The sequence below is a fragment of the Phyllostomus hastatus genome, unplaced genomic scaffold, assembly GCF_019186645.2.
Source record: "Phyllostomus hastatus isolate PE091 unplaced genomic scaffold, TTU_PhHast_1.1 phas_contig_38, whole genome shotgun sequence".
Lineage (NCBI taxonomy): Eukaryota > Metazoa > Chordata > Mammalia > Chiroptera > Phyllostomidae > Phyllostomus > Phyllostomus hastatus.
In genome coordinates, this window is record NW_025333869.1 from 35,162,168 (window position 1) to 35,179,175 (window position 17,008).

General features: G+C 40.4%; 1 protein-coding gene and 1 pseudogene across 1 annotated transcript; one reads left to right on the forward strand and one right to left on the reverse strand.

Moving 5' to 3' along the window:
• Positions 1–930: 930 nt before the first annotated feature.
• LOC123821185 lies at positions 931–7,789 on the reverse strand (annotated as a pseudogene).
• Positions 4,347–16,508, forward strand: MRLN (myoregulin). The gene is made up of 3 exons (XM_045842356.1): positions 4,347–4,453; positions 14,754–14,863; positions 16,246–16,508. Exon 3 carries the CDS (start codon positions 16,266–16,268, stop codon positions 16,404–16,406), a length of 141 nt encoding a protein of 46 aa, XP_045698312.1. The 5' UTR covers positions 4,347–4,453; positions 14,754–14,863; positions 16,246–16,265; the 3' UTR covers positions 16,407–16,508.
• The last annotated feature ends 500 nt before the right edge of the window (positions 16,509–17,008 follow it).

Here is a 17,008-nt window from a genome sequence, read left to right on the forward strand (position 1 = left end):
TAGAGCCTTCCCGCAAGAAGCAAGTCCCCCTTCCTCAAACCACACCGCCTGGGACCCTGGGTATTCCGCTCAGTGACATCAGGAACAGCTCTCTCCCACTTGGGCAGTGTCTTTGAGGGATGTTTGGAGCCTGGAGTTCAAGGGCCACTTCCTTCCGCTGCCCTGAGGGCACTTGGAGGGGTGGAGAGCTTGTGAGAAGTGAATGTGTTGAGTCTTGAATTTTATTGTTTGAGGATTTGCTCGGTTTTTTTTTCTAGCTTCATGGACTCTTTCATGCAACACACATTTGTCAGGCCAGGTTCTACTTAAAACAAAACAAACAAAACAAACAAGAAACCCCAAAACAAAAAGCCTCAAACCAGTTTCTTGAAATCAAACTCGGGGAAAGATACATTTGAACAATGATTAAAATAAAAAAAAAGATAGCAAAAAAAACAGCTTGAATACATAATTTCATAGGGTATTTTTCATTTCATTTTTCCTTTAACATGTTGAAGCCAATGGCCTTTTTATTCATGCTCCCCACCAAGTATAGCCAAAGCAGAAACCCCAGGGGCCTGGACTCTGGGTTATACCCTCCAAGTTCCCTGCCCCAGGTGTGCGTCCTCAAGCCAGAAGCGCTTGATACTGTCAAGTGCTGCTGCTGTGTGATGATCCTCTGGGGAAGGCCAAAGAGATCAAGGACCCTGGCCCTGGACCCAAGCAGCAGCAGCAGAACTTCCCTCCTGCTGGGAGGGAGGAGGGGCCTGCCACCACCACCACGGAGGCCAGGAGCTTGGGAAACTCCATGCAATCTTGGGGCTGGAGAGAATTGAAAAAGGAGGGTGCAGCTGGGGGAAGGGGGTGTTTCTGAACACCTGTGAAGGCAGATGCAGTGGGAAAGAGGGGAAGTCTTGGGGATCTCAGAGAATGAGGCAGGCCCTTGGGCTCTTACCCTTGTGCACCTGGAGGCCAGCTTGCAAGTGGCCATCTGAACACCTGCCGCACCCTGTCCTTGGTCTTGGCTGAACACTCCAAGTAGCCAAAGGCACTGATCTGGCTCATCATGTCCTGGCCTTCCTTAGATGGAACGGGCTCTGGATTCATCTTGGCCAGCTCTCTTGTGTGCCGGTCTTGCCTCAGGTCCTTCCTTTGCCCATAAGGATGATGGGTAGGTTGGGGCCAAATTACTTCACCTTGTGAGTCCACTTCTCAGGAATGTTTCCCAGGCTGTCCATTACATCATTGTTGGGGTTGGAGAGAGGCTGGAGGTGATAGCAGTCCTCCTGTCCTGCTGTGTCCCCAGGGCCAGCTGCAACTGCTTACCGTCTGCTTCTGTGTCTGCGATGTAGTTCCCAGAGACAGTGGGGATGTAGTAGAGCTCTGGAGCTGGTCCTTGCTGAAGACAATGAGGAGGCAGGTCTTCCCACAGCCCCTTCCCCCTCCATCACCAGCTTCTTTAGGATCTCAGCTGTGGCCAGGGCTTCCTCTCAGCCTCCTCTAGTCGTGAGGATGGAGTGGGAGGCAGAGATTCTGTTTTTTATTTCATATACTCCGTGGCAGTGTGAGACTGCAACACTTTCGGAAAGTTAAACGTGAGAGATCTGCCTCTAGCAATAAAAATGGGAAGGAGAGGCAAAGTATTCAAGTTTGCATAAAACGCATAACATCAAAATGACTGGAATAAAAGGAATTTGCTAATGTGAATGGCTTGAGGTAAGAAACTTTCATTATTTTTGGTGTGGAAGGTCCTGGATGTTCAAAAGTCCCCCTCCCACCTCCTTCAGTGCCTGAATTTTCCTTGTTGGTCCTCTTTATGGGTTAGGAGCTGTCATGTGAAAGGCAGAAATTTTATCCCTGGGAAGGACCCGTTTCCCAGATTGCAGCGGGGTGTGTTAGAAAGTGCACAGACTGGGCACCTGGAGACAGTTTCAAGTCCCCCTTGCCCACTTGCTCACTCACTGTGGCCGTGCACTGGTACCTCAGCATCTCTTGGCATCAAGACTCTAGCTCTGTGCCCGATACATAGAAAGTGCTCACTGACTCTTTGTCCAGGCAGTCTCTTCCCACCCAATTCTAGATGAACACCAAATCTTGCCGATTGCACCTGCTAAATGCTGCTTACTCCTGCTCGTCCTCTCCACTCCTGCTTCAAGTCAGTGCAGTCCTTGTCACTCGTGGGCTGTTGTAGGAAATAGTTTCAGCTGCTTTTCTGGCCTCAGGATCTGCTCAGTAACCCCAAATCCACAAGCCTTTCTAAAGGAAAAGCTGGCCGCATTGCACCCCTGCTTAGAATAGAAACATGAGCCCCCATCTTGCCTATAGATGAAGCGTGCAACATAATAAAAATAGCAAGAACTTTTGTAGTTCTTACTTTTGTGCATTTACACATTCCCCACATGTTAACGTAATCATTGCAACAACTTAATGTGAGGGAGACTGTTATGATCTTCTGTTTCCAGGCGACAGAAGGAATGGCATTTGCAAGCTCAGAGCCAAGACGTGGTTGGTAGGTTTGGGGAAATTGTTGAGCATGTTCCTCTACCTATCTCTCCCACTTGGCTGAGTTCCTTAACGATGTCAAATCTACTCTGCCTGGCTCGAAGAGGTTTTAGTAGTCAGACTGGAACGCACACACTGGAATCTCTGGGCCCCATCTCTCCATCTGTGAAGGGCTGTGCTAGGAGAATGATTAAGTCCTTTGGACTTTCTGAGATTCTGTGCATCCCACAAGAAGTCAAGCAGAGACCCTCAGTCTGAGAATTGCCCGAGAGTCTTGGGAGGCTTGGCTGGGAGACACATCACTTGAGTGTCTGTTTCCTTTGTCGCATAGTATTCCCAAATAAGGCCCCATTCACAGGTTAAGGCAGGGTCAAGACTTGGACATATCTTTTTGGGAGACAAAATTCAACCCACAATAGCTGATAAGTGGTGAAGCCTCGGTTCTGCTCCACTCCCCAGCCATCTGCAGACCGGGGTGTCCATGCCCCAGGGCCCCAGTAGTGCTGAAAGGATGCTCATTTATTCTTAAATTTCATCTTTAAAAAGTTCTTTTTGTGTTATATGATGAACATAATATATTTACAATAGTTTGTGAATATGTTTTATAAAGATATGTGTATTCAGTGGATACTCAAAAATTTAAAACTGATCAGAGTAATAAAAGAATTGGGTTCTTTTCCTACTTTATACACTCTTATCCTTCTATTAAACAGGCGTATTATTTTTGGGGGGCCAAGGCAATTGCCTCAGCAGAACACCACTCCTCTGGGTGAGGTCTGGAAGGTGTTCCAGCCTCCCCACTCTCAGCAGTGAGTTGAAAAAGGGTTTAGTTTGAAAAAGGGCTAGTTTCCAGGCCTGAGGCAGAGACAGGCACCTAGAACCTTCAGAATGAGGACATTTCACAAGAATTTTTCCCTTCAAGTAATACCTTTACATATTTCAATAACTTTTGTCTTATCATCTGTTTTCCTTTAACACTTTACAGAGCCAGTGTTTAATATAGTTTAGGTCTAAAGACACACTCTTAATGGTCTGGACAATTTGACGGCAGTTGCCGGGGGCAGTTGTTCTACAGCTTCCCAAGATCTACCTCCCTGCCCCTCAAACACACACACACACACACACTCTTCCAGGGATTGCTTCGGGATCCCTGAGGGAGAGAGGTTGATGTGTTCACAGGTAAACAAATCTCAGAATATTGATAATGTACACTTGAAAATCCATTTTTTCAAAAAAAGCCTCACCCAAGGATGTTTATTGATCTTAGAGAAGAAGCAAGAGAGAGGGATGTGAGAGAGACACCCATGTGAGAGAGTAGCATTGACTGGTTTTTCCCCATATGCGTGCCAACCAGGGATCGAACCCTCAACCTATGTTCCTATGTGTGTGCCCTAACCAGGAATCAAACCTGCAACCTTTTGGTGTATGGGAGGATGCTCCAACCAACCGAGCCACCCAGCCAGGGTTTGAACATCCATTTGTTCATATATTGTAAAAACAGGGGAAGTCAATGTAAACAAGGGAAAAATGGATAAATTTGAGAAGATAGTCAGGTATCTACAAGAAAGCATTTCTCAGAAGAACAAAGGATGGTATAACATTAAATAAGTCATGTCGTGTTTCAAGGGAGTTAAACATAAGGATATTTTTGTTAGCTGATTGTTGAACTCTTAGAGTGTTTGATGTGGGACCTATTGATCGTGAAAGGGCTGAGGCCCTCCTGTGGGGTATTTGAGCTCCTGTGCGGGCCTAAGTATATTTTGGTCGTAATTTATCCCACCTGTGTCTGTCAGTTCCTTTCCATGGGCCTCCTCCTGTAATGGTCTGGCTCATGTTTCTTCATAAAGCTCTAGGCCAGTTATTAATAACAGCCCAGTGACTCCCCTGATCCATCTAGGAGCATATGGTGTTTTTCACAAAAGAGAGAGATCATCTCCTTGGCTTCGGACTTCGCTTACTGAACCGCTAAACAGTAAGTTTTGGGTTTTAAAAAATGTGGCATTTAGAATGTTGATGTAGGAGGAAAGTTTAGTATGACTGTTGTTTGTTTCTAATAGAGAGAGAATATAGTAAGTTAAAACTTAGATTCATAAAGCCTATTTCCCTTCCCTGCATTTCAGCATCTGTTCAATTTGTATAAGGCTGCTAATTTGATACATTAATGAATTAGCATTCTATTCTTCCCATTTCCTTCTGGCTTAATAAAGGCAGGAGGAGCAGCAAGGGATTAATGATGTCTAAATTACTTGAGCAAGCCTTGCGGCAGTGCCTGATGTTCTCATCTCCCCTGTTTCCTCTCCAAACAGAGGATTTCTGTGATTTCAAAGAGAAATTTCACTTATGGAAAGTATCGCAGGGGAGTGTTGGATAGGAGGTTTGGGTCCTGTCACTTTTCCATGCTCGAGATTTGGGGTAGAGAGGGTACCTGTCTTATTCCACAGATTCATTGCCTTCTTGTTATTTTAGGCAAAGGCTTTGTGTATGAAGCCTTTCTGTAAATGTTGCTTCTGAAAGTCCTGCAAACTAGGTCACTGTGTTTTCCGTCTGGAAAGGAGGACCCTGACGCCCAGAAAGGCTGGTGCCCAGCTCGGTCCCCGTGAACAGGGATGAAACCTAACACTCCAGCCCCTCTTCAGGACTTAAACTGATAAAGCTTTCTGCTTTGGTTACATATGTTCAGTGCCCTTGAGCAGGCACATTGGGCTTCTAGATAAAATGTATAAGGGAGGCATTATAGTGAACTGGAAGGAGGCAGATGCCCGCTTGGTACTGAGCCCTGACTTGGACCCCTCACAAATTGTGTGACCTTACACAAGTACTCAGTCTCTCTGAGCCTCAGGTTCCTTGTTTGTGAAATGAGAGTCGTCACCTGTTTTACAGGGCGGTGGGCTTTACCTATAACGTATGTAAGTGGCCAAGTATGGTAACATTGTTTAAGAAACCCCTCATTTGAATTTTTCCTGAATCTTCCTTTCTAAAACATTTTATTTTAGAGTTATAGTCGATGTACAATATTACATTCGTTTCAGAGGTACCACCCCATGATTAGACAATTATATAACTTATGAAGTGAGCACCCCAATAACTCCAGTACCTGAATCTTCTTAGTCATCTCTCATTTGTTTTCAACTTGAAACCTACAGGGTCCGGCAGAAGTCACGCCTGCTTGAGTGTGGTTGGTAGGGAAATAATATGGATGTGATAATTTACAGTTTTAATTTGAACATTTCACTGAAAATGTCATGTGGTGTGCTTGAGTGTGACATTGTTATGTTGCAGAATTACATGCTTATGATTTTGTAATAAAAAAGGGGCGTTATCTGTGCCAGACCCTGCCTAGAGCCTTCAATGTGGTACTTGATGGGAAACATTAATCTAAGCTGTTGAGACAATAATTGGCTTCTGCTGCTTTTAGTAACTGCATCCCCAGGATGTGTAGGTGTTATGAATGCTCAGGATGCGGGCTTGGAAGGGTGGTGTATGGTTAGTAGTTCAGAACGCAAGGCCACAGCTAAGATCAGTGATGGCGGGGAACCTCGCAAAACAATTTCAACGCATAAGCTGTTGTTTACCAAACTTACCTGCTCTGCCATAATCAGCATTCTAAATGTTTTCTTGTGGTTATGGTTACAAAGGACTGGCTTGCTGCCTTGCTAGATTTCGATTCTGTGTCTGCATGAGACAGAAAGGACGACTGTCTCAGACAACACCTGCTTCCCAAAGTGCCAATCACCCTGTCACTCAGCAGATAGGGTGAGATTTTTGTTTTCCTCTATAAGCTTTCATTTTGCAAACTTTTATGTAATTCTAAGTGTGTGCAAGACACAGTACTAAATTAGCAAGGGGTCCGTAAGCTCTAACGTAGAAGACATTTCACGATATGGGTCAGAGTGAACTTGTTCCGTGACACATGAGAAGCATAGACAAGAAACTGTGTTATGATACAGTAGCAGTCCACAGGACTATCATACTCCAAACTGAGCAAAAACAAGCAGTCTTTCCCTCGGAAGGCTGTGCATTCTTGGAAAAACGACTCTTTGGTTTACAGGGCTCCTTCTTGGGCTCACCTCCTAAGTGATGAGTCTGTGAGGCACAGGAGAACAGCACCAAAGGTCATAGCTCATCTTCCTGCAGCCCACATTTTTTTAAATTGAGCACCTATTTTGTTCCAGTCCCTGTGCTACATGCTGGAAATAATAATTCTTCCTAAAAGGAGGTCACAGACATTTATTTAACTGGAAGTTGTGTTCTCCAACCTAGCCACGTATCTTCTCAGTTAAATTTGACTCCAAATAACATTTAGCTGGTTTCTGATATCACACCGGTACCTCAGTGGAGAGCAAGCTGCCACCAATGAGTTTATGCAGAGGAGTGTATGTTGCAGTCCAAGAAGATATTTAAAAGGTTTTGGCAAATGCTTTTTAGAACTGAAACAGGTCTGGACATTTTCTGCTGTCCTCCACTCACCAACCCCAGACCTGCGATGCCACTTGTTTGGATGTATGAGTTCTGCAGATAAGAAACAAACACCCTTGGTCCCACTCCTCGTCGCACAGAAGGAGGAGGTTTGGGTGGCACTGCTGTGCTGGGGCTCCCTGTGGAAGCCTGGTAGGCCTGCGGCCCAGCCCGTGCTCTGGAAAACTTGTCGGGCCTTGTGAGAGTGCACTACAGCTGTCGTTCATAGAGAGGGGCAGGGAGCTTGGCAGGGAGAAGGCTGAAAACATTTTGATTATTTTGGTTCTGGAATATTTCTTCATGTTAAAGTGCCCCTAATTGAGTAATTTAGGTCTTCTTAGGGACAATGCCCAATCTCCTATTTGGGGCAGGAATGTGATAGTGGGGAATCTCAGCCTTCAGGAAACTTGGGAGTGAATGATTAAGAGGAGATGTTTGTTCATGTGTAGAAAAATAGTTCATTTTAGGGTCAAAATATTTACTTAAGACTTTTGAGGCATGGTCGTAGATGGCTTGGGAAAGCTAAGCCCAGACAGGTGTTGGCACAGAAGGAAAGGCCGGGAAGCAGAGCTGAGGACAAAGCAGCGGAGGGGTTCCACACAGGTCTGGGGCGCACGGCCCCTCTTGGGGAGCAGGTGTGCCTCTCGTCCTTCCCATCACTCACGTCTCTTAACTGTGCTTGGGCTGCAGGGAAGCAGCCATCTTTCTGCTTCTGCTGCCTCATCGTGCCAATCACTATTTTATCCAGTGTGGGCAGCTTGCTGGGCTCCTGTGTTACCTTTGTCCAGTCCTGAGACAGTGCAGTGGCGAAGGCTTTGGAGCCGAACAGACCTCTCTTCAAGTTTCTGGTCATCCCTGGTGTGTGTCGTGTTACTTAACCTCTCAGGAAATAGGAGTGTTAATAACTTACCTCATAAGGTTTTATGAGATTAAAATCAAAGCATGTATAGGCCCATCATCCAACTAAGGAAACAGAAGTGTAATAACTCACCTCATAAGGTTTTATGAGATTAAAATCAAACCACACTTAGGCCTTTCTTAACTGTAGTAATGAATACAACCCTTTCCACGCCCTTGAAGGCAGGTATTATTGTGGTTCCCCAGGTGAGGTAGCAGGTTGTGGTAAGTGCCTGGGCCAAGGCTACAGAGCTAATGCCAGCCAGGACCAGGATCTAAAACCAGCTCCATCTGGCCCCCAAATGTACATTCTCGCCCCACTCCACTGACCCTGTGTGACAGAGCATAAGTGTTTGTCTTCAGTCAAAGTCCACTTTGCCAAGTGCTGCACCCTGCGTGTCTGCCTGGCCACGTTCTGTGGCTTTCGCTTGCCACTTCCTTTATTCCAGACTTTCTGGTCCTACCTTAGCTTGAATCAAAGAAGCTGGGAGGTGATGAAGGTAGAATATCTCCAATAGCCGAGTCTTATGAAAGGCAGACTCTAATTTATCAGAGATTTTGAAAAATTGCCAAGGCGTTTATGATAGAAGAGCAACTGTGTGACCTCAGACAAGTTGCTGTACTTCTCTGGGCCTCACTGACCAAGTGAGAACTTGACAAAATCTCAAATGTCTCTTCCAGTGCCAGCATTTCTGTAACCTTCCACTGCCATTGTTTTTTCTTACCTGGAAACAGAAAAAATTCCTTGAAATCCCATTTTAATCAGTGAACAAGGCCCAACAATCATGTCTGGCAGTCATTTAAGTATAAAGCCATGTGCTGTTTATTATGGTTCTCATTCAAGCTTTCTCTCTTACAAAGCCCATATTGTTGATGAATTAATTTCTCAGATGTGCGTTAAATTTCCTTTCTCATATAACCGAGCTTTGGAAAAATCAAATGGAGCCTTAATTAGTTCAGAAAATGCAACTTGAACTCAAATTTCAGAAATTTACAGAACATACAAAATACATTTACTATTAAATATGCCCAGCTCTTCTTTAGCTTCCAAATAACTCAGATTTCAGGAGTTTCCATCTCCTGCCCTGCTAGACCAGCATCTGTTTCTGGAGCCTTAAGGGGACAAATCTCCATTATGTCATAGAAATGGTGACCCTCCCCACAGGACACTCCTATCCTGAAACCCGTAGGGCTGGTGCCAAATTTTTGTTGCTGCTTTCAACCAACTTGACTTGGTTTCCTAATTACAAGGGGAAAAAAAACTGGAAGTGAAAACACCAAGACATAATTACCATATAATTTCTCAAGTTTCTAAAAGATAATTTCATTGAACATAACATTAATGGGCAAGAGACATTTTTCCATGTGTAGACAAATTAAAAGTTCCCAACTCTGGGATTTGAGTTTTAAAATATTTGCTGGGAGAAGAAGACTTAATATACAGGGGTGAGCAGAAGTAGGTTAAATTACCAACTATCATTACCTAAAGGATAAATCATAAGTAAGGATACAAAATTATAACAATAAGAAGATAAATAATATAAATCAATAATACAAAAATAAATGAATAATACAAGAATAAATTCTTTTGCGTACTCACAACTGTAATCCTTTTGCCCACTGCTGTATCTGCTCTTCTTATTGTGATTGTCATTCTAAAAAAAAGAACTTTCAGTCTTCCAAGAAAGCTTCTGCTGTGCATGCCGTTATTGTGAGGCACTAGGATCCAGGATGGGTAAGGCCATCCCACTTTCTGGGAAGACAGCGACTCCCTAGGGGCTGGTACATGCAAACCACCATAACACAGTGCAGTGAGCTGCAGTACATTACAGACAAGTGAGCACTGAACTCTACCAGAGGAAGTCAGGATGGATCACAGAGGAGGTAACATTGGGTTTCAAAGGATAAGTAGAAATGTGACAGCTTTGCCTATTTAAGTGCTTAAAAAGAACCTGAAAAGAATGATTCATTCAAAGGGTGTCATCTAGGATGTAATAGGCTAAGTGATAATTCATAATAGTCATCCTCTCTGATTAGATGTTTACTTGCTAGGCGCAAGTATTAGCTCATTAAATTCTCATACTACCCTAGAAGTAGGTGCTATTGTCATCACCCCATTTAACAGACACGCTGAGGCACAGAGAGTTAATGTAACTTGTCCAAGTTCTTGTGGCAAGTGGCAGATCTGAGTCAAACCCCATCAGTCTAAATCCAGACCCATCTCTCAACCACTGTGTCCTGAAAGCACTCTTGCTATTTCTCCAGCCAGCTAATGCTGAGATCCAGGGGAGAAACTTGTCAGTCATAAGGTGATCAGTGGATAGATAATGAACTAATAATAAGCAAGAATAAAACTGCTGGTAGTAAAAGCTAATAAAAAATAGATTTAAAAACCACTTTCAGCTAATCTGGTTGCTAGAGAATGACCTCCTAGTGGTGGTTTGTGAAGGTTCCACTTACAAAGAGCAGATTGTTTTGATGTGAATAATTTAATGACTGCTGTTGTAAAGATATTCTGCTAACCTTGGGGTCCTCGGGCGCAGAGGGGAAGTGTGAGACTGTCCATCCCGCTGTTCATCCAGCAGTTCACTTTTGCAGAAAGGAGCCGGGACCAAAGAAAAAGAGTGGCCACTGATCATTACATGTGGGTATTTTCATTTCAGCACAGTCAGTTTCCATTGTAATACAGATCTTTTCACACATGACTTTCTAGGAGAACCTTTTATAAATCCATGCAGTTGAGGGTGTGGGGACTGGAGTCCCAGGTTAGTAGAACCTAGGCTCCAACATAAAGTGCTGAGTAGCCTGGGCAGCTGCTCCCTTTCCTGATCATACACAACATGGCCTGGCACATACTTGACCCTCAATAAAGCGTCATTTAAGTGACCTATTAAGCAAAAATGGACAGATTTCAATTATATCTCATTTTGGTAACATGTGTCTCAAGGCAACACTGTCAATATTATCCTGACCATTAGATATTGATGGAAACAAGAAGTAGGATTAGCACATTTTTGTCAAAAAAGAAAATATTTTTTGAAACGTGACTCATGTTTAAGAATATAAATTTGAATCCAATGAAAAGCGTTTTTCTTTTGATTGAAAAAGAGACTTTACAATTTTGTCTTGACCAAGAATCCATGCCTAATACATAAAACAAGAGAGTAGAAATTGAAAGAAAGAGAGAAAGGTGTGATGTCTTAGTAGAAATAATTAGTAGGAATGATTTTATATAATAGAGGGGTGTGGTTTTTTGGTGTGTTTGTTTGCATTGTTTTGTTTTTGCCTGGGCACCAAACCATTTCGTCAATGCACTAGTCTCAGCGGTCAGAGTTGATTGGAGATACCCTGTTTTTCATAAAAATATGTTTGTAAAGGTTTTAATCAAGAGCCTATAAGCTTCCTTGACTGGTGTGGCTCAGTTGGTTGAGTGTTGTCCCACAAAGCAAAGGTCGCTGGTTCGATTCCAGGTCAGGGCACATGCCTGCGTTGTGGGCTGGGTCCCTGGTTGGGGCATGTGTGAGAAGCAACTGACTGATGTCTCTCTCACACATCAATGTCAGTGATGTTTCTCTCCCTCTATTTCTTCCTCCTTTTCCTTCTATCTAAAAATAACTAAATAAAATCTTTTTAAAAAGATAAGAGCCTACAGGCTGATATTAGGCTGAAGAACAGACAATTCAATGAAGTTCAACTCCAGAGACCAAGGGTTACGCATGCTCTCCATTTGTCTGACTCACTTTGTGGGATCCCACTGTTCAACCATTCCATAAACAGTGAACAGGTCAGTTTGAGTTAGATCATTTGGAATCTTGATGGAAACAAAAGAAAAAATAAAGAGAAGTTTTAAAAACTTGGTAAGAGAATATTCATTCTGTTTCTAGTACAACATTCTATAAAATAATAAATTGATTCCCAGTGTCTTCTGGAAATAGGAGTGGGTAGAAGGTAGGTTGAGGCATACTAATGGGAGAGGGAAGTATTTTCAGTCATCTGAAATTTCAACAAGAAATATGTTTGGGCTGAAACAACTTATGATATGGTATTACAGAAATTGGAGGTGACATTATTTGAGCTATGGTTTTTGAATACTGCAATAAATGTTCTTGAGATAGTCACATTATGTATGTCTACTATACTTTCAAAAATGTCCTAACCCATTGAAATTTATTTGCCCGTATTTTTTGGATTGTAAGACACACATTCCCCCCTCCTCAAATTTGGGAGGAATAGTGGTTGTTCATGCTGCTGTTGAGTTCTGTTTATATTTACATTGGTGAAATATTATGTTATTTATGTTATTAAATATTTTACCACATTTTTTGCTTCAAAATTTTTTTCCTATTTTCCTCCTCTAAAACCTAGGTGTATCTTATGGTCCAAAAATACAGTATATTTTTGGTGCATGTTTTATCCAATAACAGTTTTTCCCTAAAAAATTGCTGTTGTTAAATAGTTTTCCCCTAAAAGAATATCCCAGCAATTCCAAATAAAAAACACTTGATTACTGAGCTTCTAGTTAATGTAAATCAAAGTACTGTGATACTCATAATTGTAACACACAGCAGAATTTGAATGTTTGTAATCTTGTGATGACACCAATTTGTGTCCCTCCGATGATTTAGATCTGCCAACACCTAATACCAAGGGGAAGAACCAAACAAGAATCACGCACATTCCTAGTTCTCATGAGCACTGAGATAAGAACGTGTTCTTTCACAAAAGCATGAATTTATTACAAAACACCAGGCTATAATCAGTTATTAAATGGTTATTTTGAAATAAAATCAGTATACATTACTTCTAAATTTATGGGGAGGAAGAGGACTAGTAGTTACAGGACCATTGTCTTTCATTTTCTAAAGTTATATAAGCAACATTCTTTTAAATGAAAATGTGAATAATGGAAAAAGCAAAAGAAAAAAATATCGCTCAAACTCGACCGTTATGACCACCTTTTACATTTGTAGGTATTTCTGTTTTCTTTTTTTAAAATATTTCAATTGTGAAGTCTAACATACAGAAAAGCACATGGAACTTAGTTTACAGTTCAACAAGAACTTAACTGTTTACAGTTAAGAAGTGATTGTCAGTGTAACCACATCTAGGATGAGACAGGAAACCTTGCCAGAAGCTCCTCATCTCCACCCCCCTTCCTCCTACTCTCACTTAAGTCACCACTCTCCCGAATTCATGGTAGCTGGTGCCTCGCTTTTCTTGATATATTTACCACTACACTGTTGCCACCTGGACATCCGCCACTAAACCGTGCACTTTTTAAATTAAACTTTTAATCATCACTCACATACAACAGTGTGTTTCAGGCCTGATTCAACCTTCACGTGCCTTATGAAGTGATCATCACAATAAATCTAGTAACTGTTCAGTTACCGCGCATAGTTATTACAATGATATGACTATATGCCTTATGCATTATGTCCCTATGACATATTTTATAACTGGAGTTTGTACTTTTTTCTTATTAATTTTCACTTGAGGATATGTTTATTGACTTGAGAGAGAAAGAGAGAGAGAGCAACTGCTTTCTATACATGCCCCAACTGGGGATCAGCCCACAACCTCCTTTTTGTGCGTGCTCCAACCAACTGAGCAACGTGGCCAGGGCGGAAGTTTGTGCTTTTTAATCCCCTTCCCCTTTTCTGCCCATCTCCCCACACTCCTCATCAGTTTGTTCTATGTATCTATTAGCTTGTTTCTTAAACTATGGGCTTTTAGATTTTGTTTCTCTACTTTACATGAATATACTTATACTGTGTGTTTTACATGTTGCTTTTAAAAAATTTAATATTGTGCTTGTAAAAATCAGCTCTGTTGTTTTTTTTGTAGAGCTGTAGCTTAATTTTCATTATTGTAAAAAATCCATCATATGAATATATCTTCTATCTATCTATCTATCATTTCTCTACTAATGAGCATTTGGGTTGAAGATAATACAGATAGCATTTGGATGTGTGTCCTGGGTGTGGATATGCATGCATTGCCTCAGGGTGTATACCTAAGATTGTAAAGGGTGCTCAGAGGTATTGATTTTATTCATCTTTAAATGTTTTCACAATTTTCTAAATAGTGCTTCTATTATTTTACAGTTATAATGATCATCATTTATTGGACAAAAAAATCTTTGTTTTGTAACTGAACTTTATAGCCTGGTCTCTTGTAATAAATTCACTCTTCTGTTTTCTAATTTGTTCATGAAAGTGATAAAAATCTTAAAACTTTTGAATTTATAAGAAACAATTTCATGAGTTGTAGTCTCTTCTGTAGACAGAAGTTTTATTTGTTGTCATGGTGGATATTGAAGCAAATACATTTAAAATAATTTTTAGGAAATTTTTATTGAGTTATATTTAACATGCAACATGTTAAGGTAAGTTTAAGGTGTATGACATTGATTTGATACATTTATATTACATGACTACCACATAAACATTCCCTAACACCTCTATCTGATCACATAATTATCATTTCTTCTAGAGTTGGGAACAACTAAAATCTAGTTTCTTAGCATGTTTAATGTTTATAATATTTTTTTCTATAATTGCTGTACTATATATTAGATCTCCAGAACTTATTTATTTACTAGTTATAAGTATTTACATTAAACATTTCTCCCATCCCCTCACCCCCAACAATAGTTGTTTTAAAAAGTGTCATAAACGTTTGCCCTGCTAGGAAAATCCTAGAATTCAGTTTAATTCTTCTGTTAAAGGTACAGTTTTTAGCCATATGGATTTGTGATGAAATGAAATTCGTGTCATATTTTCCAAAGTCCTCTTCAATATCTCCTTCCTGAGTTCTCTGAGAAGTAATTTTAGAGTTTCTCTATGTAGACTCCCTGTCCTTCGACTGTATACACTACCTCACTATCCAATAAAACCTTTTAATGTGCTTTGACCCAGGAACAAAAGTTGCTAAGAGACCACCTGTGCTGCATGTACTTTGTTCTAGCCAGGGCAGACAGAGAGAAAACCACAGAGCAGTCATCTGCCACAGCCTGGGATTAAGTTAGGTAAGAAATGGGTTTCTATTCTTCAATCCTTACCAATTGTCCAGTCTTTCCCTCACTTCCTATTTGAGCCTCTCTCTTACTGTCGCTGAAGAAAATTGAAGGTACCCCTCATAGCACAAAGGAAACACAATTTGGAGGCTGAGGTTCCAGGAGAGAGAGAAAGTCATTTTGTAAACCCATGTATTTATTCCCACCCCTTTTTCTGTAACATAGGCAAAAGGAGTTGTTGAATGTAAGGGATATTCTAGGTGTTTTCTTGCTGGCGATTGCTGTGTAATTTGGGGCACAAGTCCTTCCTTTAGGAATGGGGAAGGTTATTACAAAAATTAATTAAGATTGCTCCAAGTGGGATAAAATTATACTTGCATAGATCATATCTCTCTCTCTCCCTGTCTCCTCTCTTACAACTCAGCCTGCCTTTTTGGGTTTTGAGTGAAAATAGCACTACCCTAGTCTTGCCACTTTTTAAAAGTACTGATGTCCTTTATAAGTTGAATGTACATAAGGGGCTTGGATGTAAGTAAGAACTTGAAAACTGCTTAGTTGACCTTGCATTCCTGAAAAAGGAGTTCAGAATGGTTCTAAACTTTCTACCTGACTGACATTTAGTAAAATGTTCTGACAGTATGCTAAACCAACCACAGCTTAGTACTTTTATAAATTTCATTATACTTTTTAAAATTCCAGCTATTTTAATGCTGTTTAATTAACACTGCAATGTGGAAGAAATTGATTGATACCTTATTAAAGGACCAGAATATGAGAGAGAATCTTGAGGAAAAATCAAGAAAATTTAAAAAAACCTTTTGTTGTTTAATTTTTTAAGACTTAAAAATTTCTGCTTTTTTCCATGTTTTCAAATTTTCATTTCCTGATAATACTGTATGGTTTGGAAGAATGATAATTTCACTCATTCCATTATAAAATAATGTAAATTACTTAATATCTAAGACTTCATAAATACTGATAATACAAAAAGAGAAGAGTTATTCTGACAGTTCCTTGAGCTGTTTCTTTTCTTTAAAAAATTATTTTTCAATTATAGCTGACATACAATATTATATTAGTTTCGGTGTACAGCAGTGATTAGACATTTGCATACCTTACAAAGTGGTTGAACTGTTTCTTTTAGAAAGAAGGCAAGTTTGGCATATAAAAAAACCTATGACTATGACATAAAGTGGTCAAAATGAGTAGATAAAAATATTTTAATTCATTAGGAAATAAAACATTTTAGTTTATTGATTGGTAACACATATGTCGAGTGTTGCCTTAAAGATGTTTCTTCATCACTATTTCTTCACAGTGCAAATATTAGATTGAGTTAAACAATCAAAACTGTGTGTTCATTTGAGGATACTTCTCTCTTTTTTCCCTCCTAGGAAGCAGGAGCATTCTGGATATGACGTGTAAAAACTGGATATTAATTTCTACTACTACACCCACAAGTCTGGAAGATGAAATTGTGGGAAGACTTCTAAAAATTTTATTTGTTATCTTTGTTGACTTATTGTCAATTATATACGTTGTTGTAACTTCTTAGGAAGCTGACTTCCCTTATTTTGCAAGTACCTTTCATATTAAATGCCTGTGGATAAAAATTTGTTGTTTAATGTATTGAATGATTTTAATTTGGTGACATCTCCTATTATTCTAGAAACCAACAGAACATTACAATAAAAACAATATTGTGTATTATTTAGTACTTTATGGTTCAAAAAACATTTCCATAAGTTGAGGTATAATCCCCCCCCCCAATCTACACTATTGAGTCATAAAATTTTCTGATTTTTTAAAAAGATTTTATTTATTCATTTTAGAGAGATGGGAAGGGAGGGAGGAAAAAAGAGAGAGAAATATCAGTATGTGAGAGATAACACCAATTCATTGCCTTTCATATGCCCCAGAACGGGAACTGGGCCTGCAACCCAGGCATGTGCCAGACCAGGAATTAATCCTCTTATGTTTTGGTTCACTGGCCAGCACTTAATCCACTGAACCACACCAGCCAGAGCAAGTTTTCCGATTTTTAACATGATTGTTATTTGGTAAATTGACTAAAATTTGTAGGTGTAGTGTGAATGAAGTTGATTTTTTTTAAGGATCCATACCTAAGTGAAATTTTATATGGTTCTGTTTTTAACC

Coding starts and splice junctions, on each gene's coding strand:
- MRLN (XM_045842356.1), top strand. CDS start 16,266: ATGACGTGTAAAAACTGGATATTAATTTCTACTACTACACCCACAAGT.